Below are 27,284 nucleotides of genomic sequence, written 5' to 3'. Positions count from 1 at the left end.
AAATAACCAGTAAGCAACAAGGAATAGAAAAAGCCAACCAAAGCAGAAACTAGCAAGCTAACAAATTAGAAGTTCTATTATAGAGTAATTTTTGTTACTTTATTTTTTTTTAAGTCTCAAAATGATTTTTAATTAACGCTGGACCTCTAGAAAGAGATGAATGACCAGAGCAATTAAGTTACTGGAGGAGCCCTGGCACACCCTCTCTTGCTGAGAGCAAAAAGGACTACAAAGTTCAAAACAAGACAAAAAACAAAAACAAACCCCAGCTAAACTATGACTTTGGTTAATAGAGGCATAAACATTACCTTATACAACAAAATTCTCCAATATTGCAGTTGTTCCTTGCTTACTTTTGAAATCAGAACAAAATAACAGAGGAGATGTACTGAAGATCTAGGTAATGGTCTTAGCAGACAAGTTGCCAGTGTCAAGAAACAAGTCCAGAACCTTTCAGAAGTCAGCTATGATCTTGTTTCATTGTTCTTATTTCATTCAGCTGCCAAAATATAAACATTTCTCTCTTAATCTTCCCCCTCCTTCTCTTATTCACTCTCTCCCTCTCTTTCTAAACTCTGTCTTGAGGGCATTTTTCTAAAGAGTATACTCACAACTTCACAACACCAACCATAGGTCACAGGTCAAAACATAAGCCAAAAGCAAAGTGTTTGCTCCAGAGTCTACCTGCATCCAGAAGGAGCAACCCAACTCTGCCCTGGGTGGCTCTCAGAGTCTGAGACTGAATGAACTAAATTTAGAAAGGGTGGGGCCCAAAGGGATCTCTTTTGGCTAATGTTCTCTACAGCAGGCCCACTGCCAGCATTTCCAGCCACAGACATAAATTCATAGGTTTTCTAGAAGGTGAGAAAGGGAACAAACAAGTTATTAATTAAAACTGCCCCAAAAATGTTAACCCCAGGTACACCTGGAGGAGTTATGTCTTTAAAACAACTGGTTGAAACCAGTAGCTCAGAAGTGCAAATTAAAAAATTTTTAAACCCTCCTAAAAAGGCTCTGCATTTTACAAATTTTTTAATTTCCAATATGACCAATAAAAATTCAACAAACAGTACTCATTTTTAGTCATTTACTAATTTAACATTTCTATGTGTCGTTAAGCCTGAAAAGAGAATCTGAAGCAGTAGTTCTAAAGAGGGGGCAATTTTGCTCCCCAAAGACATCTGACAATACCTGGAGCCATTATTTGGTTGTCATGTTTGGGGGATGGCAGAACCTATTAGTGCCTAGTGGGCAGAAGGGCAAGCATGCTATTTCTAGTACATATATAATACGAGTCCACAAAATAAAATCTTACTAATGTATTAAGCAGCTTATATTCTCATACAGGAAAAGAAAACCCCCTTTTCATCTCAAAAGGCTCTAAAACACTGATGCTAATATTTTACCCAAACAGATGCTCCTCCCCTAAGAGAAGCCGGGCAGCTATCATAGCTACGAATGGGGGGAAATATATGGTTTACTCACATAATTCAAAGAACAAATAAAGTTTTTCATTACTGCTATCTATATAGTTCACAGAAGCATTCAGGGGAATCACAGAATTTCAGAGATATTACTTCTGTATAAATTTAGAACCTGTAGCTCAACAGTGCTCCACACTGAGATTAAATCCTTAAATGAAAACTTATCTTTTCCTTTACACCTGTCTCTAAGGATTGTTTTCCATCAGTAAATTAGGGATTTAAAAGAGATTAAAATGCTTTATTAGAATCTTCTTACAGAAGAACAATATTTCACACACAGTAAAATTAGGTTGAAAAGTTTGAAACACAGAGACTCCAGTTTTCCCCAGCGTTGGAAACACCTTGACTGTTAAGCCCGTGTTGTGCTATTTCCCTGCCTCCAGCACAGACGAGAACCTTTAATCTCCTGGGTTTTTTCCTATTTGAAGAGCTTGAGAAACCAACTCAAGAAAACATTTTCATCCTGTTCTCAAATCCTAAATTTGTGGAGTACATACAAGAACTACGATATTATAAGGGGTGAGATGACAATTATGGGTACCTCTATAAAAGCATTTTTTTTAATTGTACATGTTGTGCTAAGAAGTGATCAGGCACAAAATGCATATTCCTAACTCAGCAGTGAATCTACCAAGACTGGGCCATACTGAGTGCACGGTCTGAGAGATTTAATACACAAAAAGGCAGATCCTTCTAGAAACAGTTTACAGAAACACCTACAATACTACTTAGTCCTAATCACTTTCAACTAACAGATTGTTAAATTGTTGCAGTATGAAATACCTACTTCAGCAATTAGGGAAGATCATTTTTAATACCCAATTTTTATCAGGATTTACACATGACATAATGAAGTATCTATACTTTTGTGCAATCAACACATCATTCCCCTTTGTAATAAGTGATGTTTCCAAACAAGATGTGTTTTTTAAAAAACAGGAAGGAAGGAAAGGAGGGAGGGAGGGAAAAAGAAAGTCATCCCAATTCTGGACAAGCTTTTAAGATAGCCAAAACATTGCACGAAATATCTCCCTTTCTCTTCTTTATTATATCTTATATAGTATGGGTACACAGATACAAAGGAATATTCCAGTTCCTCACCATGACAGAACATTAACAGTACCAACAGCAATTTTAGGATATATTTATTCACTATTCAACAAAAATTTATTAAGCATCTACTACATGTGAACCCTTTTATGGCAGATTGTACATTCTCAAGTGCTAGAAACTACTTGTTAAACTTTTCCTCAAAGACACAAGAAGAGCTCTTTAAGCAACCAACTGTACGTCTATTAATCTGTTCTCTATAGCTTCTGAGAGGCTTCACTCTCAGAGAAATTTTGTCAACTACAAAAAGTTAAGGAATAAACCACTTTTCCTATAAAAGCCTTGAAATATACCTAAAATACCCACATCATTCCCTTACATCCAACACTTACTTCCAAGATCCCTGTCCAATACATCTTTCTAGCTGCAATGTGGTTATGTTTTCTGCAAGTGAACTCACTCCCCCACCACCATACCACCCTACCTTCACCTCCCCCTACCAGCATCCACCATCCCCTGCCCCCTGGAAAGAGCAATTCACTGACTCCAAATGTTATCCAAACACCTGCAGGCAGGGCAACCACAAGTACAGAAACATGGCAATCACTATCATCCTACATAATCATTTCCAAAAAGACAATGTCAACGTCAAGCAAATAATGTCCAACAGCAGGCCCATATATCAAATCACACAATAATAAAAGGTTCTTGAAAAGAAATATGACCAAATTACTTAAAAGAAAAAAAAAAAAGACCACAACGTACTTGGTGCTCAAGAGAAAGACACAGGACAAACAGCCATGATGAGGCACAATCACTCGCAAGACAATAAAATGAGCCAAAGATAATGCCTGGAAACAACCCAGACTGTTCAAGACCTTTGCATCCAATACAAGTGACTGACTGCAGCCCCCCTCACACTTGGCCTAATGCCAAGTGGGCAATGGAGGATTTTCTTTCCACACAGATGTAACCATTAGGTGGTCCATTTAAAGAAATATTTCCTAAAAGAGAATTCATTATTAATTGTTCGTCATAGAAAAACCATCACACCATACTGTGCACTAAAGGGAAAAAAAAAAAAATTTTTACCTCTGCAGCCTAACAAGCTGCAAACCTTATTTTCTTTTCTAGGTTTGAAACATCATTAAGTTCCCCTCCTCCTTACCCTAGGAGAACTTCTTAAAAGTAACTCAACACAAACACTTATTATTTTTGTAAACATGGAAGTTTGGGGTTTTTTTTTTTTTGGCCATGCCGTGCATCTTATGGGATCTCAGGTACCCAAGCAGGGATTGAACCCAGACCCTCGGTAGTGAAAGCGCAGAGTTCTAACCACTGGACCGCCAGAGAATTCCCAAAATGGAAGTTGTTTTTAAATCAAAATGAATACCTGTTTGTGATCTGCTGGTGACTGTTAAGAGTAATACTGTGTAACATATTCTTGAATAAGAAGGGGCTTGGTTCAATACACTTAACTGTCTTTTCTTTCAAAGAAAAAAAATTGTAGTCTGTAGCCATGTGCCATCTACGTAGAAACCAGCCTTGCTGCTAAGTAGCAACAAACAATGTTAAATCAGGTCAAACTTCTGAGTTGTGGCTTTCAGTTCTACTCCCAACTCAGATAGCAATTATACGCCCAACTCTTGCCAATCCACTGCTTGCTGCCTCAGTTTCCCCAAAGCACTCTGTAATAGGCTCTTTGACAAAGCCTCAGTTGTAGCAATCTGAGAGCTAAAACACTGAAGGAATCCTGAGGCACTGGTAACAGCTACTCAGTTCTTTGAAAAGAAAAGCATTATACAAATTCAGTGTGATGAGTGCAAATCCATTCCCTGAGCTTTGTATAACTTCTCTAAATTCCTAATGCATCAATTTCCTTATTCCCAAAGAAAGCAAGGGTTAACTTGTCTATTAATTACCACCTCAGAGATAGGGTATGATCATGTGCTTTCAGCCCTTAGAGGGAAAGTGCTAAAGAACACAAAGCAGTGTCAATGCTTGCAGTGTCCTGACAAAGGACTGTAAAATCCTCAATACTCTTACAGTAAAACTTTTTTGGTCGAGATGATCACAAGCAGTCAGTGGTAAACAGAACTTGTTTTCATTCACAACAGAAAACAATGTGGAATTATTTCCACAAGTTTGAAAACCAAGTTTAACATAAGCAATCTGTGAAATCAAAGGCAAACTACAAAAGTTTCTATGACCAAGATGCTATTGACCGAGTTATGTTTAACAACATTTCAGTGGTAAATTTTCAGGTTTCTACATTTAAAGTGTACGGCAGTGCTGGCTAGCAGGTTTTACATTCTTGCCAACAATTTTCCCTGTATTGACTTTCTTTCTTTTTTTTTTTTCCTGTATTAACTTTCTAATTAAATCCCAAGAGTAAAAAGAAATCAAACTGCATAAAATTTCTTGTTTCTCTAATACTATAGCCAGAAGTAAAAGTCATTTTCCACACAAATCATTGAAGAATTCAAAAACATTACAGATTATGAACAGGCCTGAAATTACAGAGCCAAATTATGCGTACCTTAAAAACAAGTACTCCAGCAACAATGTTGTTTTGGTTCAGAGAGGTTACCTGGTTGGGAAACTCCTGGAAAATAAGAAACAATAGTAGTTTACTAGAGTAAATCTTTTTCTGAAAATGAAGATACATATTGCTAAAGTTTTGGGGAAACCTAAAATTTACAAGTAGGGAAGGAAGTTTCTGAAAGCATGATGTCGTGGCTTGAAGCAGCACACTGTAGAGTCTACAAAAGAAACAAGTGCCTGGGAACTAACTGGGTAAAAAGTGCTTTGTAGAGACACAAACATATGAGACAGTAAAAATTTCCTTTTTAAATTTTAATTACTTCCTGCTAAGAGAACTATGAATACCTCGGAATTAATTTTTTAGAAAGGAACTGGAGGGAACTCCCCGGCGTTCCAATGGTTAGGACTCTGTGCTTTCTCTGCTTCTGGTTCAATCCCTGGTCGGGGAACTAAGATCCTGCAAGCTGCACGGCATGCCCAAAAAAATAAATAAATAAATAAATAAAAAAGGAACTGGACATCATATACTGTCCAATCACACAAGCCTGATTTTTAAATTTGCAGCCTTTAACTCCTGATTAAATATTTTATTCATAAATGTCCTTACCATATGCTTGGTGATGCAAATGCAATTACATGGGAAAATTTACAAAAAGGAACTTGTACATAAATATTCTTATATTAAACTGCAAAATATGAAAAAGCACATTACCTCTAGTAAATCCAAATCATAATCATTCTTTAGAACTGGATTTCAGATGACATAAGAGTTTAACTCTCAAACTCTCAGGTCTCATTTATCTAGAGGCGCCCCTTCTGTAAACTGGCAGTAGTCAGTAACAAATAGAATTCCTTACCTTGAGATGCTTTTTGCGTTTTTACAACATAAAGTAATTTTGCTCATTTCAATTTCACACTGCTACTGTGACTTAGTAAACAATAAAAAGTAGCTGTTCACTGTCCAAATAATTTCAGAAATAAAATCATGAGCTTTAACTGGTTCTACAGTATTTTAACAACCCAACTTCTTTCTGTAAATAGTACACTATACTAACAATTCTCCAATCTAGAACCCTATTGTTCCACAATCTCACCCATTCAAAAGACTACCATGAATGGAAAATGAAAAGGCCTCTGCACAGCCCAAACGAGTGTCTAAGACCACCTAATAGAGCCCATGCTTTCTGCCAATGCGGGCTTCCCTCAATGCAAGCTCATCTAAATCTATGCTGAACGCTTGTGGTAGGTTTGGTTATCTAGTTTTCTAGCCCAAACCTGAAGTTAAAAAAATAAAATGTTAAAAAGGAGGTGCTAGAATCAGACACCAGTGAGAAACAACTGCTAACAACAGCAAAGAAAAAAAGGGGGAGGGAGGAGAAAAATAGCAGTCTACAACCCCATGGATTTCAAACATCTCAACACAACACAGGTGACAGCTGAGATTCATATACACATTCACACTTCCATGAGCAAACTTTTTTTTTTAATCCCCAACCATTTCCAAAGCCATCCTGATTATTACCAGTGTATCTTTATACCACTTACTTACTCCAAGCAGCAGCAGAGAAGAAAGACTATGGGATAAGCCCAACTCCCTTTCTTTCCCACTCAAGAAGCACACTAGAACACAAGAGAGTGAATTAAATTCATTGCTTTATTCACTCAACAAATAATTACTGAACACCTACTAAACAGTAGGCACTATTCTGGGCACTAGGGAGAGAGGAGTACACAAATAAGATGTAGTCCCTGTCCTCATGAAATTCAAATTTGTATAGGAATAACCGTGACTCCAACACAAACTTAAATAAGTAATTCACAGTGGCATTTTAATTAGTAGTAACATCATTTATAATACACATTACCTCATAACTAAAGAAGACACAAAATAACATAAAAGGCCCCTTGGCTGCAAGACACTGATTTAGGATAAGGGCAAACAAGCTATGACATGGCTGTTTGGGTGAGGTAGAGAAAACTCTGGACTGGGGATCTGAGTTTGGGTGCCAACTCAGGTGCTCAGCTGAACTACCCTGAGCAAGTTACTCTGTAGACTTCAACCTTTTAATATATCAATAGGGTTACCACCACCAATTTCATATGATTAACAAACAATAATCATATTATTCTTGGGTGGATGAACTGGTAATGTAGGTGAAATGCTTATAAACTACCACAAAGTTAGCTAATAAACATCACTTTCTTAGGGTACACAGTAACCAATATTATAAAATATTAATAAATTATGTTCAAAACACACTATTTAAGAAAGAAAAAAATGTAGCAAACTTAAAAAGAACCTCGTCCCCTCCAAAAAATTTTTTTTACTTTATTCTTTTTTATGTTTGGTGCTTAATAAATTCTGAGTTAACAGGGAAAATAGTTCTTTGGCAGTCGTCCTCTAAATGTTCCAGACTGTAAAGGTTCACTCTACTACAAACCAAAAGGAAACTTATTTACCTGACTATATTTGACTGTCATCTAGGTAAAGGGTCATGGGGCCTCAATGAGCAGGTTAAACTGTGCAACAAAGAACGTAAGCCTCCAAGAATAATCAGACTTATCATTACATATAAATTATCTACTAACAGAGGAAAGGACTGCCTTGCATTTTGTACCAAATCACAATGGCACTGGCAGACAATGATCCTATTCGTATCAGGATGGAATCTGCAAGGGTAGAAAATTCATGTCTTAGTTAATTTTAATCTATAGAAAGCATGGACTTCAAAAGAGCAAAAATGTGCGAGAATCAGACAAGATCTAGGTAGATCATAAAGCTCATGCCTGAGAGGAGCTAATATAGTAACATCTTAAGAAGCATTATCTGCTCATTTCATTCCCAGAAAAGACACATTTCCAACACCTTTTCATGATTAATGAGACACACTTATGCCTTGGTTGAGGTTAAACACAGAATGGAAACTCATATACCAAATCCAAACTCATAACCCCAAATCCAAAGGCACATTTAATTTCAGTGATCTAGCCTTTTAAGACTAACCATAAGGGTTGCCCTGGTGGCGCAGTGGTTAAGAATCCGCCTGCCAATGCAAGGGGCACAGGTTTGATCCCTGGTCGGGGAAGATCCCACGTGCCGCAGAGCAACTAAGCCCACGCACCCCAGAGCCCACGTGCCGCAACTACTGAAGCCCGCGTGCCTAGAGCCACCACAATGAGAAGCCCATGCACCGCAATGAAGAGTAGCCCCCTCCTGACACAACTAGAGAAAGCCAGCGCACAGCAACAAAGACCCAACGCAGCCAAAAATAAATAAATAAAAATTTTAAAAAATGGCTGGGAAGCAAAGAGGGCAACAACCCTATAAAGTTAATTAGAGGCTTAGTTAACTCATTTCCAGTAAAGCAGAATAATATGATTCTAAAGAGACTAATTTTCAGACTTCCCTGGTGGCGCAATGGCTAAGAATCCACCTGCCAATGCAGGGGACATGGGTTCGAGCTCTGGTCCGGGAAGATCCCACATGCCGCGGAGCAACTAAGCCGGTGCGCCACAACTACTGAGCCTGCGCTCTAGAGCCCGTGAGCCACAACTACTGGGCCTGCACGCCTAGAGCCCGTGCTCCGCAAGAAGAGAAACCACCGCGATAAGCCCACGCACGGCAACGAAGAGTAGCCCCCACTCGCCGCAACTAGAGGAAGCTCGCGCGCAGCAACAAACACCCAACGCAGCCAAATAAATTAAATAAATAAATAAATTTATATATTAAAAAAAATACTGATTTTCTTGGCAACAACCTTGTCTACAGTTAATAAATCATTTTCAATAAACTTCATGAAGGATTATAGCAATAATTTAGGGGAGAGCATCCTTCAACACAAAGGCTAATGAAACATCATCATCCCCATTTACCTCTAAGCCCCACCCCCAACCTCTGAAACAGCTTAAAAGTTTTAGTTTAATTTGACTATAGTAATCTGTCACAACAAACAAAAGGAAACTGAAAATCTTCAAACTATTTCAAGGAAATGATGAACAGCATTCATTTAAAAGACTGAGTACTACTGAGTCAGACTTTTTTCCAAATTGGTCTGAAGTCCTAGTGAACAAAATTCATCCTAACTGTGGTGGGTGGGAGAACTGGGGAGAAAGCACTGGTGACATGCAGAATAAATTACTCTAAACAAAAAGCACCTGAGAATAATTAGAGACGCGTTGTGCTTCAGTGGAAAGAGCTCAGGACCCCACTCCAGTTACTTGGCCTCCCAGATGGGCCTCAGCACCTCAGCTATTACGACCCTTCCTTTGCAAAGACGTTGGGGAGTAACAGAAACACAACACAAAGCGTCCACTTCAACCTCTGGCACAAAGGAAGAGCTCAGTGAACAGCAGCTTTTACATTATTAGATAAATTCAATCTGACCTTTCAGATTCCTTTGCTCCATCAAATAACACTCACCCTGTAATCCTAACCTGGCACATGGTAAGAGTTTAATAAATAGTAGCAAATATTATTATCCAGCAGATTCACTGATCCTGTCCTCAGTCACATAAACATCTACAAATATGAACTTATAGTTACACACCACTTGTAAAAAAAACATTTTAAATGGGAATAGAGGACATGCTGACTAAAATCAACCCACACTCACTGGGCAATCAGTTCTAACGCTACTTCAAATATAGAGACAATCTGATGAGCAACCATTTTCATTTTGGGAAAAGACTCCAGGGCACTTAAATAGATTTTCTTAGACTTTGTAGTCCAGCAGACATTTCAAAAAGCCTCTAGGACAATTATGACCTCTCTACTATAATAATACAATTATCTGTTTTGCTTCCATTACTGTTATAAACTCACAAGATCATCACATTTTTCCAAATTAGACTCCAGATTAAACAGAAGCAGATGGGCTACAGATTTAATATTTAGAAGACTAATTTTTAATTGAAAGCAAATACATTCTTGGATAGATTTTTCTACTTTTGCTTTCAGTAAATTACTTTGAGGGAGCCCCCTGAATATACTCCTTTAACAAATAATTGAACATGTGTTACTCCAGAAAATATAATTAAGTCTGAAGAGAATTTGTTTCTACCTCCATTTATCTGGTGACATAAATCACTTTACATCAACCTTATTCACTACTATAGGAATGTAAATATTTAAAAAAATAAATAAGCTATTTGCAGTAATTTCCTCATTTTACCATTTTATTAAAATAAATAATTCTCTTTGGTGAAGTTTTTTAGTTCAGAGCATTAAGCTGTCAGCAAAACATATCCAAGCCATCCATCTAGTGGTATTTGTTAAGATCAACATAGCTGCATATTTATAATCTTATTATCTCCTTATGTGAGAAGAAAGGATTTGATCAACATTATTCAAACTTCGTAATACGTGATTCGTAGGTAAGCACAGCTTGGTGCAAAAAGTTCTTTAAACAATTTCCTTTAAAAGGCAAAGAGTTCTGGGACTTCCCTGGTGGTCCAGTGGTTAAGACTCGGTGCTTCCACTGCAGGGGGCACAGGTTTGATCCCTAGTCAGGGAAGTTCCACATGCCTCAGGATGCAGCATGAATGAATGAATGAATGAAGGAATGAATGAATAGATAAATAAATGAATAAATAGGTAAATAAATAAACATAGATAAATAAATAGATAAACAGATAAATAAATAAAATTTAAAAAATAAAATAAACCGCAAAGAGTTCTGTAATCAAAGTAAAATTGGAAACAAAAGTCAACAAAGCTCTTGGCTTTTAAAGATCTAGGAATACTTTGTAGAAATGTCTCAATTTAAAATTAACTGTGGTGCAGGCTTCCCTGGTGACACAGTGGTTAAGAATCCGCCTGCCAATGCAGGGGACACGGGTTCGAGCCCTGGTCCAGGAAGATCCCACATGCCGCGGAGCAACTAAGCCCGTCTGCCATGGCTGCTGGGCCTGCGCTCTAGGGCCCACGAGCCACAACTACTGAAGCAGACGCACCTGGAGCCTGTGCTCCGCAACAAGAGAAGCCACTGCAATGAGAAGCCCACGCGCAGCAACGAAGACCCAATGCAGCCCAAAATTAATTAATTAATTAATTATTTTAAAAAAGGATGTTAAAAAAGTTATAAAAAATAAACAAAATTAACTGTGGTAGATATGCATGCTGTGTGCTAATGTTATAATTTACTTGGAAATGTATCGAAAAATAAAATGGATTAATGAATTGAAAGAGATGGACAGATGGAATAGACATGTAATAAAGCAAATACAGTAAAATAATGGCAGAAAGTAGGTGGTAAACATAGAGGTGTGCACTGAAATTCTTTAAACTTTCTTACGTGTGTGAAATTTTTCATAACAAAATGTTGCGGGAAAATAACCATAGCAAATAACATGTCTTCTCATGGTTCAACCTCTAACCTACAAATTATATTTTTGGAATAGCATAAATAAAACCTGGTCAAAATCAAGCATTTAAGGAAAAGCTCATGCAGAAAATTACACCAGAAGCATTTTAACCACAAAGGTCTCTGTCACAAGAAGTTAATTTAAAACAATCTGTTACAGGTCTAGTGTGAAACAAAAATCTGTCATAAAATTCTCTAAACATTTTTTTGAGGTTAACTTGTGCTTTTATTTGCCAGTATAACTTAACTACAGTGGCCTGCAAACTTTTTTGATCTAAAAAATACATTTTACATGACAATCCAACAAACACACACATATATAATATATATACATATATATAAGTGAAACAAAAGTTCTCTAAACATTTTTGAAGGCCACAAAATCCTATTCTGAGAGAAATAAAGCAACTCCAAAAGCTCTCATCTGAGGGGGAAGAATTTATACTTCCCCAAATTGAGCAAATCTTTGTCACTAAGTATGACATCAAATATGATCCAGTTTGGAGGTTCATAAACAAGGCTCCTAGAATTTTGATTTATGACATTCTACAGAAAGATACGTTTTTCATGAAAGTTCCATCTTTATGCTGGTGAAATTTCACTCTTTCTTACTCCATCTAGTAAAAGGGCATCAGAGAAAACTGTCCCACAAGCTGAGACCCACTCTGTGCCACCTTACATTGTCACTGTCATTGGGGAGAAGCTGTGGATGAAGCAAGCACAGTGCAGCCCCATGCTTAATGATTACACCCAGAACGTTAATGGGTTAGACTTCAAGAACTGGGAGGGGGCGGGGGGGGGGGGGGGAGTTCCATGCCTCATGCTCATTTCTAAACTTAAGATAATCTGTATATAAATAGGCTTTCTGGCTGAATCTTAAAAGAGAGCACTTTAGTCTGAACAAACTATATTAACGGTAACAATTCCAAATACTTAAAAGTTTTACTGAAAGCCTACTGGGAAGCACTGAGCATTTTTTAAAATAAAGTACATATTGTGTCCTTTCTTAGATGCCAAATTGGTTGGGGTTTTTTTTTCCCCCTAATGTTAAGAGGTATCCACATCCCTCCTCATCTCCCAAGTTGTAATAACTAAAACATAAGTTAACTGTAACTGATCAAGCTCAAAAGTAAACCTACACAAATGAAATAATGACATTACAGGTCTACAAGTTGAAAACTGTTCATGACAAGAAATTTCAAAAGTAACAATGACAAACATAATATTCCTGTCAACTTCCATTCTAGGAGAGATCTCTTTTTAGATGAGAAAGAAAAATATGAACATTTATGCTGTGAATTCATTCGTATTTACAAAATTGGTTTGTAAATACAGCAGATTGGGGGGGGCGGTCTTTAGAAAATAATTCTACAACAGTTTTGAAATCAAATATCTTTTGCTTAATTCTTAACCTAAGGTGACAGCAGTATACTTACACAACTACTGTAAAGAAACTTTGCAAGTTTCATTATGAATTATTAACTGTATTTTAACACAAAGTTATTCTCCATCAAAAGTGGTTTCATAGGTAGGTCTCCACCAAAACAGAATTAGGGATATCTGTATTTCTGATTGCTCCTCAATTATAGTCATTAATAGCTCAAAAATTGTTGCTCTTGTACACAAAGAAGCAAGGCAGCATCCTGGATATGACTTTGAGGGGGATAAGGATTTTTTTTTTCTGCTGTAATTATGCATAAACAGAGATAAGAAGCCCAACAAACCAAACAAAATGAGAACTATGATTCCACTAAAAGTAAATTTTGTGACAGATTAAGAGTCTGGGGCAATCTGGTAAAATTATATGATATTCAGGATTTATGTCAAAATAACCCAGTTTGGGGGAGGGTGTACTACATGAAACAAGATTGACCTTGGCAATGAGTTAATAATTATCAAATCTGAGTGACCAGTTCAGGGGGGTTCTCTATACTATTCGACTTTTGTATGTTTTCCATAATAGAAAGTTGTTCAAAATTAGATTATTGACTGAAATGTTAAAACATCATTTTCCTAACACTACTGTTTTTGATATGGCAGAAGACATGCTTTGTACTGCTTCTACAGCTGTTTGCTTAGGTGTTTTTAGAGTCATCCAAACAAAGACTTTAAACTATTTCTTGATGGTAAGACTGTGTCAGAAAATTCCAGGAAAATGTCAAAAACAGGGAGGCCACTTTGCATCCTGTGTGTTAACTGAGAGATGGGTGTAAATCAAAAGAGTTTAAGTTCAGTAAGGAAATTTACTACCTAAAACAATGCTATGACACAGGAGGATCAGTCAGTAGAGCAAACACACACTCCTTCCTCTTTTGTAAATTTGAACCTCCATAAATTGAATTTCCTTAATGAAGGGTAAACCTATACAACTAAGAACAGAATTAAAAGAAACTCAGTATCTTTAAATAAAGTTGCTGTTTTAAAAATCCCACCTGTCACCAGGATGACTGAAACTACCCCCTCTACAATCCCACTGTATTTTTAGTTTTTACTTCAAGCTGCAATGTAATCTACTGAATACATTTGGTAAGCACACTGATTCCTGAAAGTCCAAAATCAACCAAAAATCTGGTCTAACTCTTTTTCCACCACCCTCTAAACAATTAAAGCTACAAGCAGAAGAGAAGAGTGACCTTAAAAACGTCCCCACAGCAAGAGAACACAGGCAGAACAGACTGAAGCACACATCTTCGCCCGAAAAGAAGAAAACTTCCACATAAGCAACACTGCGACACGGAGGTGGGGCAAGAGCTTAAAAGGAAAGTCGGCCAACGGGGACGGAGGGAATAAAAGCAAAGCTGCCGTGAGAAAAAGTCAAAAGTTAGAAATGCAGCGGTAAAAAAAGGACAACTTTTCCAGCTTCGTACACCCTCCCTCCAGAGCCTGACACACATCAAGTGCTCCAGAAAGGTTTGCTAAACTCAAGGAAACTTTCCCAGGAATGGAAAGACAACAAGAAGCGGATGATGGCAGGAAAATGGACAGGTTGCTCATACGGAGGGAGCTGGTGAAAATCCTGCAGTTGACTCAGCGGAGAACGTGGAAATAGCAACACTATCTTTTACAGACTGCCTACTTACAGAGTATCCCAATTAAACGTACGCCCCTTTCAGATGTTAACAACCCAAAACAATGCCCCGGCGCTGGCGGTGGGCACAACGCTGAACGTTTCTGCCTCTAAAGAAACCCAAAGGGCTAGGTAGGTCAACTTTGGTCCACTCTACCCATTAAGTTATACCTTAATATCATGCTAATAAATTATGCAGACGGTTTATTGGGACACGCTGTGCGTCTGGCAGTCTGATAAGCGCTTTATGCGCCCCATTTCACTGAACCTTAACAGCCTTCAGAGGCAGGGACGGCATTAGCCCCTTTTTCTAACCAAAACACAAAGACTTCAAGTGACTTGCCGAAGGGGACAGCGCTGGGATTTGCACCCGCGCTGGACACCTGGGCCATGCGCGTAACTATAACGCTACAGGCCCGGCTGGGGAGATTTAGGTGCTCCGGCCCGCAGGGACTTGAACCGGGGATCCCCCCGCCCCCGCCCCCGCCCCGGGAATAACTTCGGCATCGCCGCGCAATTAGAGGAATGAGGAAAGGCGGCGTGGCACCTGTTTCTGGGCCCAGCAAGGGGTGGAGGAGCTAGGGACGCCCAAGGTCCAGGCCGCGGGGCGCCCCGAGGCGGGAGGCGCGGGAGAACCCGCCTCCTCCGGTAAGGCCCCGAGGGCGGGAGAGAAGCCCGGGGAAAAAGGCCGAGCGCGCGGGCCCGCCGAGGCCTAAACCCCACCCGCCGCCCACCTCCCAGCGGCCGCGGCGCCCGCGCGGGCCCCGCCAGGCCTGGCCCTGCCGCCTCACCTGGCTGCTGCCCCGAACTCGTCTCCCGGCCGGCAGTCCTGGGCGGCGGCGGAGGCGACGGCGAGGAGGGAAAGGAGGAAGGAAGAGGAGGAAGGGACGGCGGGAGGGAAAAGGCGGAGTGGCCGCGGAGGAGGCAGGCGCCGCCGGGCCGGGGGCTGGAGGAAGGGGGAAGCCGAGCCAGACGCGGCCGCTACCGGCACAAACACTGAAGAGCCGCTCCGGCGCCCGCAGCCCGGCAGGAAGTGACGGGGGAGGGGCCTGCGCCCTCCCCCGGCCCCCCACCCGCCTCCATGCCCAGCCCCACCCGCGGCTCGGACTACAAGTCCCGGCGGGCCCTGCGGCGGCGCCTACGCTCGCAAAGGCACGCCGGGAGCCTGGCTGACCCTCGCTGGTCCCACCTGAGCCTCCTAGGCCTGCCCTGGGCCCCGAGGCCTGCTGGGAGTTGTAGTTCTACTGGGAGTTGCAGGCTGCCCGTTAGACGCGGACGCTGGCGCTTCCTTCTTTTCTCCTTCCGCTTCGTTCTTCCCTTTTTCCCTTTCCCTATTCCTCTTCTCCGGCCTTTGTTACTCCTTTCTCTCCTTCCCTCAATTCCTCCTTTCGTAAGTGTTTATTAAACGCCCGCCACTTGCAAAGCACTGCTCGAAGAGCTGAGAATATAGTGGTGATCAGACAAAAATCCCTGCCCTCATGGAACTTAGGTTCTAGTGAGGGTGAAACACAATAAAATCAGTAACTTTTATAGTGAGTTAAAAGGCAAGAAGTGCCAGATTGCTATTTCTTTCACCCAGTTGTAGATAAACTAAGTAGTTTTTTGTAGCCCTCTTATATGAGAGATTGAGGTTTGGGCGTGGGGAGTGTTGACCCTCTAGAATCACACTCAGCAAAGAATCATACACGCGTTGTGGTAGGTTCGGGGAACAGTGAGTGAAGGGACTGCAGATGTCCAGGCAAGCTCTCTCTTGCTCATTCTAGGACTGCTTCCCCACTATTTAAAGATAGTTTCTCTCTCTCTCTCTCTCAATATCTCTCAATTTAACTCCTGCTCAATCTTCCTTGCCAAGGCTATATAGTTTAATTTGCATAAGTTCATGATATGAAATGTTGTGGCTGACGGGGCCACTCCAAACAGTGCTTTGGGACCTTGCCCCAGCCATGGAGGACTCCCTTCTCTGGACCAGGCAGGCCTCCTTACTTCGCTCCTTATAAAATACATTGAGACTGAATTTCAGGACACCAAAAACAGTCAAAGGAATTTCACTGTCCATTGAGTGCCCGTCTAAGACAGTACTAAGAAACATTCAGATATTGTCCAGCCCTCTGCTAAAGGTGAATTTTTTTCTTTCTAACTTCCAAGCAATCTGGATCCCATAGGTCACTTGGGTAAAGGAGCAGACACAAAGGGGTTTCCCTAAACCCAAAGCTGAGGTCCCTGCACAATCAGAAAATCTCTTCAAAGGTTTAAAGGTGGAAGGGGGTGTTCTGACCCATTTTACTATCACCCTTGGGCACCCAAGTGATGGGCCTATGACTTCTAGTATCAACTTTCTTCCCTCCTCCCATATATTGAGGGGAGACCTCTCTTTTCCTTCTCTAACCCAGTCTTTGGATTTTATCCTGTGACTTGGGCCTCAACACAGCTGGGCCTTAGTTTTCCTCTTAGTTAAACAGGAACAACAATTTCCTGTTTTATCCAGGGGTCATGAGAATCAGTAGAGTTCGATGACACCCTGTCTCAACTTCCCCACCTAAAGAGTGATAGGACGCTCCTTAGTGGACTCCTAAGTGTGCTGCTCTGAGCAACCAAGGCTACTACATGCTCTTGGTTTTTTTGGTTTTTGTTTTTGGCTGCTCCTCGCAGCATGCAGGATCATAGTTCACCGACCAGGGATTGAACCTGTGTCCCCTGCAGTGGAAGCGTGGAGTCCTAACCACTGCACCTCCAGGGAATTCCCTACCTGCTCTTGTTAGTGACTGATCACCCATCATCCTAGGGAATCACTTGTTCTCAGAGCACTGCCTTCCCCTCCCTCTCCCATTCCCCGGTAACCGCTGATCTTTTAACTGTGTCCCGCAGTTTTGCCTTTCCCAGAATGTCATATAGTTGGAATCAGGCAGATTGGCTTGTTTCACTTAGTAATATGCATTGCATGTATGTGTCCCTCATGTCTTTTCTCTTTTTTTTTTTTTGGCCGCGACGCAGTTTGTGGGATCTCAGTTCATCGACCAGGGATTGAACCCAGGCCATGGCAGTGAGAGCGCTGAGTCCTAACCACTGGACCGCCAGGGAACTCCTGCCTCCATGCCTTCTCATGGCTTGATAGCTCATTTCTTTTTCTGTTTTTTAACAGACACATTAACTAACAAGAAGCATAATCTTTAGATAAAAATCAACTTCTCACAGGGTTTTTATGAGCTTTGCATGTTCCATTCCTTATTACAAACACATATAATTTATCTTCTGGCAAGGAACACACAGGATTTAGTGTAACTTAATGGTCACAATATCTTACTTCCATCTGCTTCCTAAAGAAAAATAAATAATTCCTAAAAAATAATTATTATTATTTTATTATTAAGCAAGAGTCTAGAAGCATTCTGGCCCTTGGAATAGATTTTGACTGATGGTCTTTAGGTACAAATAGAGAAAAACAAATCCAAGTGACCCACTCCTGAACCCCAGCCAGCCCACAGCTAACCTATGCCTCAGTTAAATACAATTTCTTGGTTACACAAAGTGAGAGTTCAGAGTTGTTCTCAGAAAACAAGGAGTATTAAATCTTCAGGTGGTTGTTATTTTTCTTTTCTCTCCTTTTCTTTCTTCTGGGTTTTTAGTTTTAATTAGTTGCTATCACTTTAACACACACATAATAATCTGGGTTTGTGTCATCTCCTTAAAAATGAGGCAGGGACTTCCCTGGTAGCGCAGTGGTTAAGAATCTGCCTGCTAATGCAGGAGACACAGGTTCCAGCCCTGGTCCAGGAAGATCCCACATGCCGTGGAGCAACTAAGCCCGTGAGCGACAACTACTGAGCCCGTGTGCCACAACTACTGAAGCCCACGCGCCTAGAGCCCGTGCTCCGCAACAAGAGAAGCCACTGCAATGAGAAGCCCTCGAGCCACAACTAGAGAAAGCCCGCACATAGCAACGAAGACCCAATGCAGCCAAAAAAAATAAAATAAAATAAATTTTTAAAAAATGAGGCAGATTAGGCTGCACAGAGCCTGCTGAGTGGCAGCTGTGCCCTAGAGATGGGTACTTATATTTCACCACAGTCCCCACCCTGCCCGCATCTCTCATTTATGTTACTTTCCTGTACCTGTTGATATCTGAGTTTGCAACGCCTGGCTTACTGTGCAACTGCATGGACTGAATGCTGGTCTATGGAGCTGAAGACCTGTCAGAAAGACAGTGAAAGAATCTCCAAATACAACTGTGGTAAGTATAGGAAGTAAAGGTACCTGGTGTTATGAGGGCGTTATGAAACCCTGGTTTCAGGGTTTAAGGATGGAGCATCCAGAAGCACTGTAGCTTTAGCAAAGGTCTGAAGAGACACGTTGGTGGTAACTAGGCAAAAGCAGTGCAAGTGTTCCAAGTAGGAGGGAAAGCATGTGCAAAACCCTGTGGTAGGACACGTGGCCCAGGTCCCAGTTACTATACTACAAAACAAGCTCTCCAAAATTTAGTAGTTTGGAAGAACAGCCATCATTGTATTATCTCTAGTAGATCTGTGGGTCTGGAATTTGGAAAGAGCTTGGCTAGGTTCTTCTAACTTGGGGGTCTCTACTGTGGAGTGGACCACTGGGGGACAGAGTGCCTGGGGGCTAGCTGGGCCTCTCTCTCTTCGGGAAGCCTTAGGGCCTATCCATGTGGTCTCTGAATGGGCTACTTTGAGCTTCCTCACAGCATGGCAGCCTCAGGGCTGTCAAATTGTTTACATGACAGCTGAAAGCTTCAAGCGTGTATATCCCATAGAGTAAGGCAGAGCTACACTACCTTATGTGACCTAGCCTTGGACGTAACATAGAGCCGCATCGTAAGAGACATACAGAACAATGGAAAGAAATAAACCTACATATTTACAATCAATTGATCTTTGACAAAAGTGCCGGGCATATGCAAAGAGAAAAGGATCCTCTCTTCAGTAAATTAGTGGGACACTGAATATTCACAAGCATAAGGAAGAAATTAGACTCATATCTCACACTACCACTGTAGTTAATTGGCTACAAGCAAAACACAAGCCAGTCCAGATCAGGGTAGGAGAATTAGACTCTGCCTCCTGATGGGAAAGTGGAAATGGAGTTTAGAGGAAAGTCAGGACTGGAGACACAACATATGAGTGAGTAGCATTTGAGAGGTAATTGAAGCCTTGTGTGTGGATGTTAATGGATGTTAACACCTGACAATTATCTCTGCTCCAATCTCATAGCCCCTTAGCAGAACTTTGCACCCTTATAATTATTCAATTATTTGCTGAGTTTGCTCTGTTTGGCTAGAACTATGTGATCAACTTTCATGAGGGCAGGGACTCAGGCTGTCTTGGTCACCATGGTGTCCCTGACCCTCAATGCGTGTCTGGTACACATAAATTTCCATCAGCTGCTGAAGAACCACAGGCTCTCTTTCTCTGTTGGAGTCTCTAAAAAACAAGGAACACCTGTAGGATTGATTGGCATATGTCAAGGTCACCTATAGTATGTGTTGCAAGGGGAAACAGGTTGAGAACTACTTGCTAGTCTAGGTAATTCTCAGGATTATTTAAGATAGTGTGATCTCCTAGGGCTATTTCAGAAATCTTAGGGATATAACAGAAGATATAATGGAAGACTCCATTTCCAAAGAAATCTTTTTAAATTCCCAGGAATAAACTTTACAATAAAGATTCACAATCCATGTGAAGAAAAAATTCGATTCCGCAGAAGGACACAGAAGAAACTGGAACAAACAGAAATATAAGCTATGTTCTTGGCTAGCAAGACTCCATATCACTAAGATATCAGACAGTCGATGAGATTTAATCAAGACATTTAATGAGAGCCCAAGAAAAACACAAACAGTATTTTGTTTTGGAACTAGATGAGCCATGTCTAAAATTCTTCTGGAAAAATTAACAAGAAAACATTTCTGAAAAGGCCTGACCACGTAGTGAACATATTATAAAGCCTTATTAATTACGACTATTAGGTACTAGTACCTAATTAGTTCCACAAATCAGTGGAAGAGAAGAAAAATTCCCAGACAGACTCAAATACATGTAGACATTTAATATTCAAGAAAGGTGGTATTTCAAATTGGTTAAGATAAGATGGATTTCATTCAGTAAGAGGTTTGGTACAACTATGCAGCCTCTGCAAGTAAAAAACAGAGTTACATCCATACTTCATATCTTATACCTGGAAAAATGCCGAAAGGATCAAAGATCTAAATGGAAAGAAGGAAACCATAAAAGTACCAGGAAAATCCCTGGGAGAATTCTTTTATAACCCTGAAGTGGAGAATACCCTTTTAACTATAACACAAAATTCAGGAGCCTTAGGGGAAAAGATCAATGAAAATACAAAAAATAATCATGTGAAGTAAAAAGACAAATGACAAACTGGAAAAAGAATTGCATCTCAATTATGGAAAAGGCAAATTTCATAACACATTAAAAGGACCTAAGAAATGGGGGGAGGGGAATTAGATGAAGATGGTCAATATGTATAAACTTTCAGTTAATTTTAAGGAAGTACTAGGGATGTAATGTACAACATGATAAAGATGATTAATGCTGCTGCACTTTATAAATAAAAGTTGTTAAGGGCTTCCCTGGTGGCGCAGTGGTTAAGAACCTGCCTGCCAACTCAGGGGACATGGGTTCAAGCCCTGGTCCGGGAAGATCCCACATGCCTTGGAGCAACTATGCCCGTGTGCCACAACTACTGAGCCTGTGCTCTAGAGCCCGCGTGCCACAACTACTGAAGCCCGCGCGCTTAGAGCCTGTGCTCCACAACAAGAGAAGCCACTGTAATGAGAAGCCCTCACGCCACAACTAGAGAAAGCCCACACGCAGCAACAAAGATACAACACAGCCAAAAATAAATAAATAAATTTATTTTAAAAAAAAAGATCAAATTAAACCCAAAGCAAGCAGAAGGAAAGAAATGATAAAGGTAAAAGCAGATATCAATAAAATTGATAAATCTTTAGCCATACTGATCAAGAAAAAACAGCCAGAAGTTTTGTGGTAGGTGCAGAACACATGTATGTTTATTAATGAAGAGACCACCTCTGGATTCCAGAGGTCTGGAATGAGACATTAAAAAGTGAGAACAGGGGACTTCCCTGGTGGTCCAGTGGTTAAGACTCCATGCTTCCAATGCAAGGGGGCATGGGTTCGATCCCTGGTTGGGGAGCTAAGATCCCACATGCCGTGTGGTGCGACCAAAAAAAAAAAGTGATAACAGTATTTACCTCTGGAGAGAAGGACTGAGTAGCTAGGGATGAGGTGGAAAAAATACTGAAAATGTCTTTTAGTATTCTTTTGAATGTGCATATATAATCACCTATTAAAAGTAAATAAAATGCTTTTTTTTTTTTTAAAGAAAACATCTTCATTTGGGGGCTGGTAATTCTAAAAAGCATATTCATTCATTCATTAAACATTTAGTATTTCTTATTTCCATGCATTTTTATACTTACACTGCAAATGAAGTCTTCCTAAAACAATATTGTTTTGTATATTTTAAAACCTTATATAAATGGCATACTAATATTTGAATTCTTCTATGACTTGCTTTTTTCCCTCAACGTTACATTTTTGGGCGGTTCATCTATATGTGTATGTGTAGCTCTAGCTTGTTCATTTTCACTGCTATAGAGTAGGCCATGAAATGAGTATACCATCTTATACTTACCCAGGCTTCTATTGATGGACATTTAGGTTAGTGCCATTTCTTGTTATTATAAATAATATTACTGTCAACATTTTTGCATATCTCCTCATGCACTTGGTAGATTTTACATTTCCAGTATTTGTAATTGGCTGTTTCACAAAACATCCAATGGGGTATCCTTATCTAAGGGCTATCTTACCTGTTGATTTTTACAGATCTATGAACTGTAAATATAACATAACTTTATTCCAATGCACATAGACTTTGAGAAAAGTGGGGAGTTAGGGTCACTCATTGATTTATTTATTCAATAGATTCTTAGATACTTACTGAGCATTAACTACGTGCCAGACACTGAGAATACTAAAATGAACAAGACGGGGATTTCCCCGGCGGTTCAGTGGTTAAGACTCCGCGCTTCCACTGCAAGGGGCACCGGTTCGATCTCTGGTCGGGGAACTAAGATCCCGCATGCTGCGCGGCGCAGCCAAAAAGTTTTAAAAAATAATAAATAAATAAATAAATAAATAAATAAATAAAACGAACAAGATAGGCCCCTGTCCTCGTGGAGGTTACATGAAGAACATATCTCTGTTTTTCTCTCCTGGTCTTTTTCTCTCACCCATTGTCCTAAAAAAATCTTAGGGTTTCATCATCGGGATGTTAAGGGCTCCAGGGTAAGTGAGGTGAGAAGTAGTGATCATGGGTTAGTTCTAGATCGACAAGGTAGCCCCTCTTGGCTTAGCTGACCTGGTTATTTCTCACATTTAATACCAAGTAACCCAGTGGGAAAAACAAATCCCTCACGATATAATTTTTAAATACTGATCTTGTAGGAGAATCCACTGCTTATCTCAAGGTTATCTGGAAATAGGAGGGTGTATTTTCATATTATACTGGAAGCAGAAAGCTAAAGGGAGTCATTTTCTCTGTAACATTAGAAAGATTTTGGTCACGCAAAATAACTTTTGGTTTCATGCAAATCATTTGTCGTTAAGAGCGTAAGTGCTAGGGAGATCAGCTCGGTGCTTTGTGTCCACCTAGAGGGGTGGGAGGGAGACACGAGAGGGAAGAGATATGGGGATATATGTATAGCTGATTCACTTTGTTATACAGCAGAAACTAACACACCATTGTAAAGCAATTATACTCCAATAAAGATGTTAAAAAAAAAAGAGCACAAGTGCTCTTGTTATATTTAAATATTACCTAGTCTCTAGATAATTTCTATGTTTTATTACAGTTTTTTAAATTAAATTGCTTAATCAAAGTAATGTGTTCATAGTTTAAAGAGTCAAATAGCTTTAAGAAGCTTATCATGAAACAACATCCCCACCCACTCACTTTGAACACTTTCAGCGCTTCTGGTATCTCCCTTCATGTTTCTAAAGGACATGCCTGAACAGATAATCCTTGATTCTTCCATTTAGACTTCTTCTGTTGCTTGCTTACTCTGGTATATGAGAATTTTGTTCTCTTAGTCCTGTTCCCACTCACTCCAACACACAAATTTCCCCTTCTCCTATCCCTCCAATACGTTTGTACCACAATTCTTGATTCAATCAATATTTACATTATTAAGATTGTACAAGTAGTATTCACCACTGAGTATGTAGAGTAGTATGGTTAAATTTCATTTCTTACATAAACTTCCTTGCCTGAAGTTATTAATTGCCTTGGTTTTTCATTTTCTTGTGTAACAGGATGTAACAGAGAACTATTTCCATCTCAGTTTCAAGTGATGCTTTCCCATTCCAAAGTAAGTCCACCCAGGTGGGACTTCTAAAAGTGGTGATTAAAAACTGGTTATAGAAGATTTATAATTGCCAAAGCATAGAAGCAATCAAGATGTCCTCCAGTAGGTGAATGGATAAATTGTGGTACGTTCAGACAATGGAATATTATTCCACACTAATAAGAAATGAGCTATCAGTCCATGAAAAGACATGAAGGAAACTTAAATGCATATTACTATGTGAAAAAAAGCCAATCTTAAAAGTCTACATACTGTGTGATTCCAACTCTATGACATTCTGGAAAAGGCAAAACTATGGAGATGGTTAGAAGAGGATCAATGGTTGCCAGGGGTTTGCGGGGGAGGGAGGGATGAACAGGCAGATCACAGAGGATTTTTAAGGCAGTGAAACTATTCTACATGACACTATAATGGTGGATACATGCCATTATATATTTTTCCAAACCTATAGAATATAAAACACCAAGAGTGAACCCTAGTAAACTATGGACTTTGGGTGTTAATAACGTGTCTGCGTAGGTTCAGGATTGTAACAAATGTACCACTCTGGCGGGGGATGCTGACACTGGAGGAGGCTGTGCATCTGTGGGGTCAGAGGATGTACAGAAAATCTCTGTACCTTCTAGTCAATTCTGCTGTGAACCTAAAACTGCTCTAAAAAAACGAAGTAAATTAAATCTACTAAAATAAAAACACAAAAACTGATTTTGTTATCTTTGGTCCCTTACCCATTCAAGAGCATAAAAGGGCTAAGTTTGAAATTTCCAGAGACTATAAAGAAAATGTTTGGAGAGAGAGAGCTGCTGATGAGATCTGACAGTAAGTTTGCCCAATTTACGGGAAGGGGAAGAGAATGAGGCTTTTTCTTCGAGCCTAAAGAAAGACACTTCCATCAGACCTCTTGAAGAGCTTGAAGTGTCTCTGGAAGCTCAGGTGACACAGTAAGTGATGTCTGACTCACACCTGAGAGGTATAAACGAAAGGCACTGTGGCTGGTTAGCTGCTTTGATAGTGGCAGAGGGAAGGGGTGGTGGTGTTCAAGGGTGCAGGACAGTGTCTTGAGGACCAGATTGGGCTGTGCTGGGGAAACACCAGCTTGCATCTTGTCTAAGAGGTTTCCCCCATGGTGTGAGGTGACCCCGTCAAAAGAGACTGGATGCCTGGGGACTAAAGGTGGAACTGTAAGCAGTCATCAAATCAAGGGATCTTCAGGTTGACAGAGGCCTGACCCATCGAGAGGAGTGCAGAGTGGGGGTTGAGAGGTGGAGGAGTAATTCTGAGCATCACAGATGCCAAAAGTACCCTGAGAGAGGTAGAGTCCATTGGAAACACCTGCCAAGGTCAGAGTGCCCACCCCGCCCCCACAGAGGCTGACTCCTGAGTGGAGGAGGGTGGTGGAAGGCCTGGGTGGGGAAACAGAGAAGCCCCCCAGGCCTCTTCTTCTCACCTCAGGTGACCAGTACAAAGTGGCAGAAGGGGAGATGGTTTTATTTTAAATAAATTTGGAAGTTTTGACTCATTAGAGTGAATCAGATGAAGTTGTTAATATTCAACCATCTATGCTCACAAAAATGGCAATTTCACGTGATTCAGCTTAATGCATAAGAGTAGACTTTTTAATTACTGAACTGAGACTGTTTGGGGGCTTTAAGTAATGGAGAGAGTTTTATTACCTGAGAGTGAGATTTACCCTAGACTTCATCCAAGGGTATGAGGGACTAACTGGCTTCCCAGAGACAATTTGACATGCAAAGAATAAACTTTACATCCAAGAATAAACTTCTTTCCTGCCTACACCCCATAGGTCCCATCTGTTCAACAAATTGGCTACACTTCGTTTTCTATGTGTTTATCACCAGTCGACCCACAAAGTCTCTGACAGGAATAGAAATCTCTCAATAAATTCAAACATCAGAAATAGGTAACCTATTTCTTTCCTTCCTTCCTTCCATCCTTCCTTCCTTCCTTCCTTCTTTCCTTCCTTCTTTCCTCTTTCTCTCTCTCTTTCTTTCTTTTTTGTCTTGGAGACATTACCCCATACCTCTCTGGTCTCCTGCTCTGATTGGGACTGATTCCTCTCTAGACCTGCTGGAAGCTGCAGCACTAGCCCTTCCTTTTGCCTTTTTCCTGGGCTGGAACTCCTGTTTCCTGGATTCCACAAGTTCCTTTTTCATGGCTTTCTCCCTCATGCTCCATTCTCTTTCTGAGAAACAGAAAATTTCGAGAGATTACATATTTGGAAATATCTTCATTCTGTCCTCTCATTTCATGGGTAATTTGGCTGGGTATAGAATTCTAGGTTAGAGATCATTGTCCTTCAGAACACAGAGGTTTTCTATCTCATACTGGCAGAGGGAATGGGGGGGGTGGAAATCTGTTCCTTAGAACTTTACACTTAGATGGGAAACCAACTTTTCTCTTATTTCTTCCCTGTATTTCTCTCTCTGTCATTCTTTCTTTTCCTCCCCCTTCTCTCCTCCTCCTTCTCTTTCTTCTTCTTGATGGTGGTGGGGAAAAATTCTACATCACTGGGTTTTCAAACTCTAGAGCTGTCAAAAAGCACACAAGTGTCTTCCTAGCATAGACTTGTATTTATTTATTTATTTATTTATTTTTATTTATTTTTATTTATTTATTTATTTGGCTGTGCTGGCTTTTAGTTGCAGCACGTGGGATCTTCATTGTGGCATGTGGGATCTTTGTTGCAGCATGCATGATCTTTAGTTGCGGCATGTGGGATCTAGTTCTCTGACCAGGGATCGAACCCAGGCCTCCTGCATTGGGAGTGCTGAGTCTTAGCCTCTGGACCACAAGGGAAGTCCATAGACTTGTATTTACATAGCAGAAAAGAAATTTGGTACTTACACTTTGCGCTGTGTTTGAATTACTGCTGTAGTGAGAAGATACATACAATCATGTACTGCTTTTTTCAGTTAAAAAATTTGCTTGTACCTTGATAAGTGACTTTTCTATCATTCCTAATACTACAACTCTTCCCCTTAATTTCTTTTTTAATTGAGGTGAAATTCATATAACATACAATTAACCATTTTATAGTGAACAATTCAGTAGCATTTAGTACATTCATAATGTTGAGCAACCATCATCTCTATCTAGTTCCAAAACATTTTCATCACTCCTAAAGGAAACCTTGTACCCATTAAGCAGTTACTCCCCATTCTCCCCTCTCCCAAATCTCTGGCAACCACCAATCTGCATTCTGTATCTATGGATTTACCTATTCTGGATATTTCATATAAATGGAATCATAAAATTTGTGACCTTTAATGTCTGACATCTTCCACTTAGCATAAAGTTTTGAAGGTTCATCTACATTATAGCATGTATAGGTA

General features: G+C 40.2%; 1 protein-coding gene across 23 annotated transcripts in view; it reads right to left on the bottom strand.

The window, feature by feature from the left end:
- Positions 1-27,284, bottom strand: part of STAU1 (staufen double-stranded RNA binding protein 1) — an 88,393-nt gene that overhangs the window by 43,557 nt on the left and 17,552 nt on the right. For 8 of the 23 annotated variants that reach the window (XM_036825047.1, XM_036825048.1, XM_036825054.1 and 5 more), the window contains exons 1-2: positions 15,299-15,545; positions 5,074-5,139 (exon numbers count right to left, since the gene is read on the bottom strand). Coding sequence is in view for 2 of the 23 variants with exons in the window: in XM_036825045.1 (XP_036680940.1) it covers positions 5,074-5,139 (66 nt within the window). In the remaining 21 variants the exon portion in view is untranslated. Of the gene's footprint in view, positions 1-5,073; positions 5,140-15,298; positions 15,549-27,284 lie in introns of those variants that run through there. The other 15 variants (XM_036825037.1, XM_036825038.1, XM_036825039.1 and 12 more) reach the window with 6 other exon arrangements.

Source organism: Balaenoptera musculus, chromosome 15 (assembly GCF_009873245.2).
Source record: "Balaenoptera musculus isolate JJ_BM4_2016_0621 chromosome 15, mBalMus1.pri.v3, whole genome shotgun sequence".
NCBI classification, from domain to species: Eukaryota; Metazoa; Chordata; class Mammalia; order Artiodactyla; family Balaenopteridae; genus Balaenoptera; species Balaenoptera musculus.
Note: the sequence above shows the minus strand (reverse complement) of the source record. Positions and strands in the feature narration are given on the sequence as shown.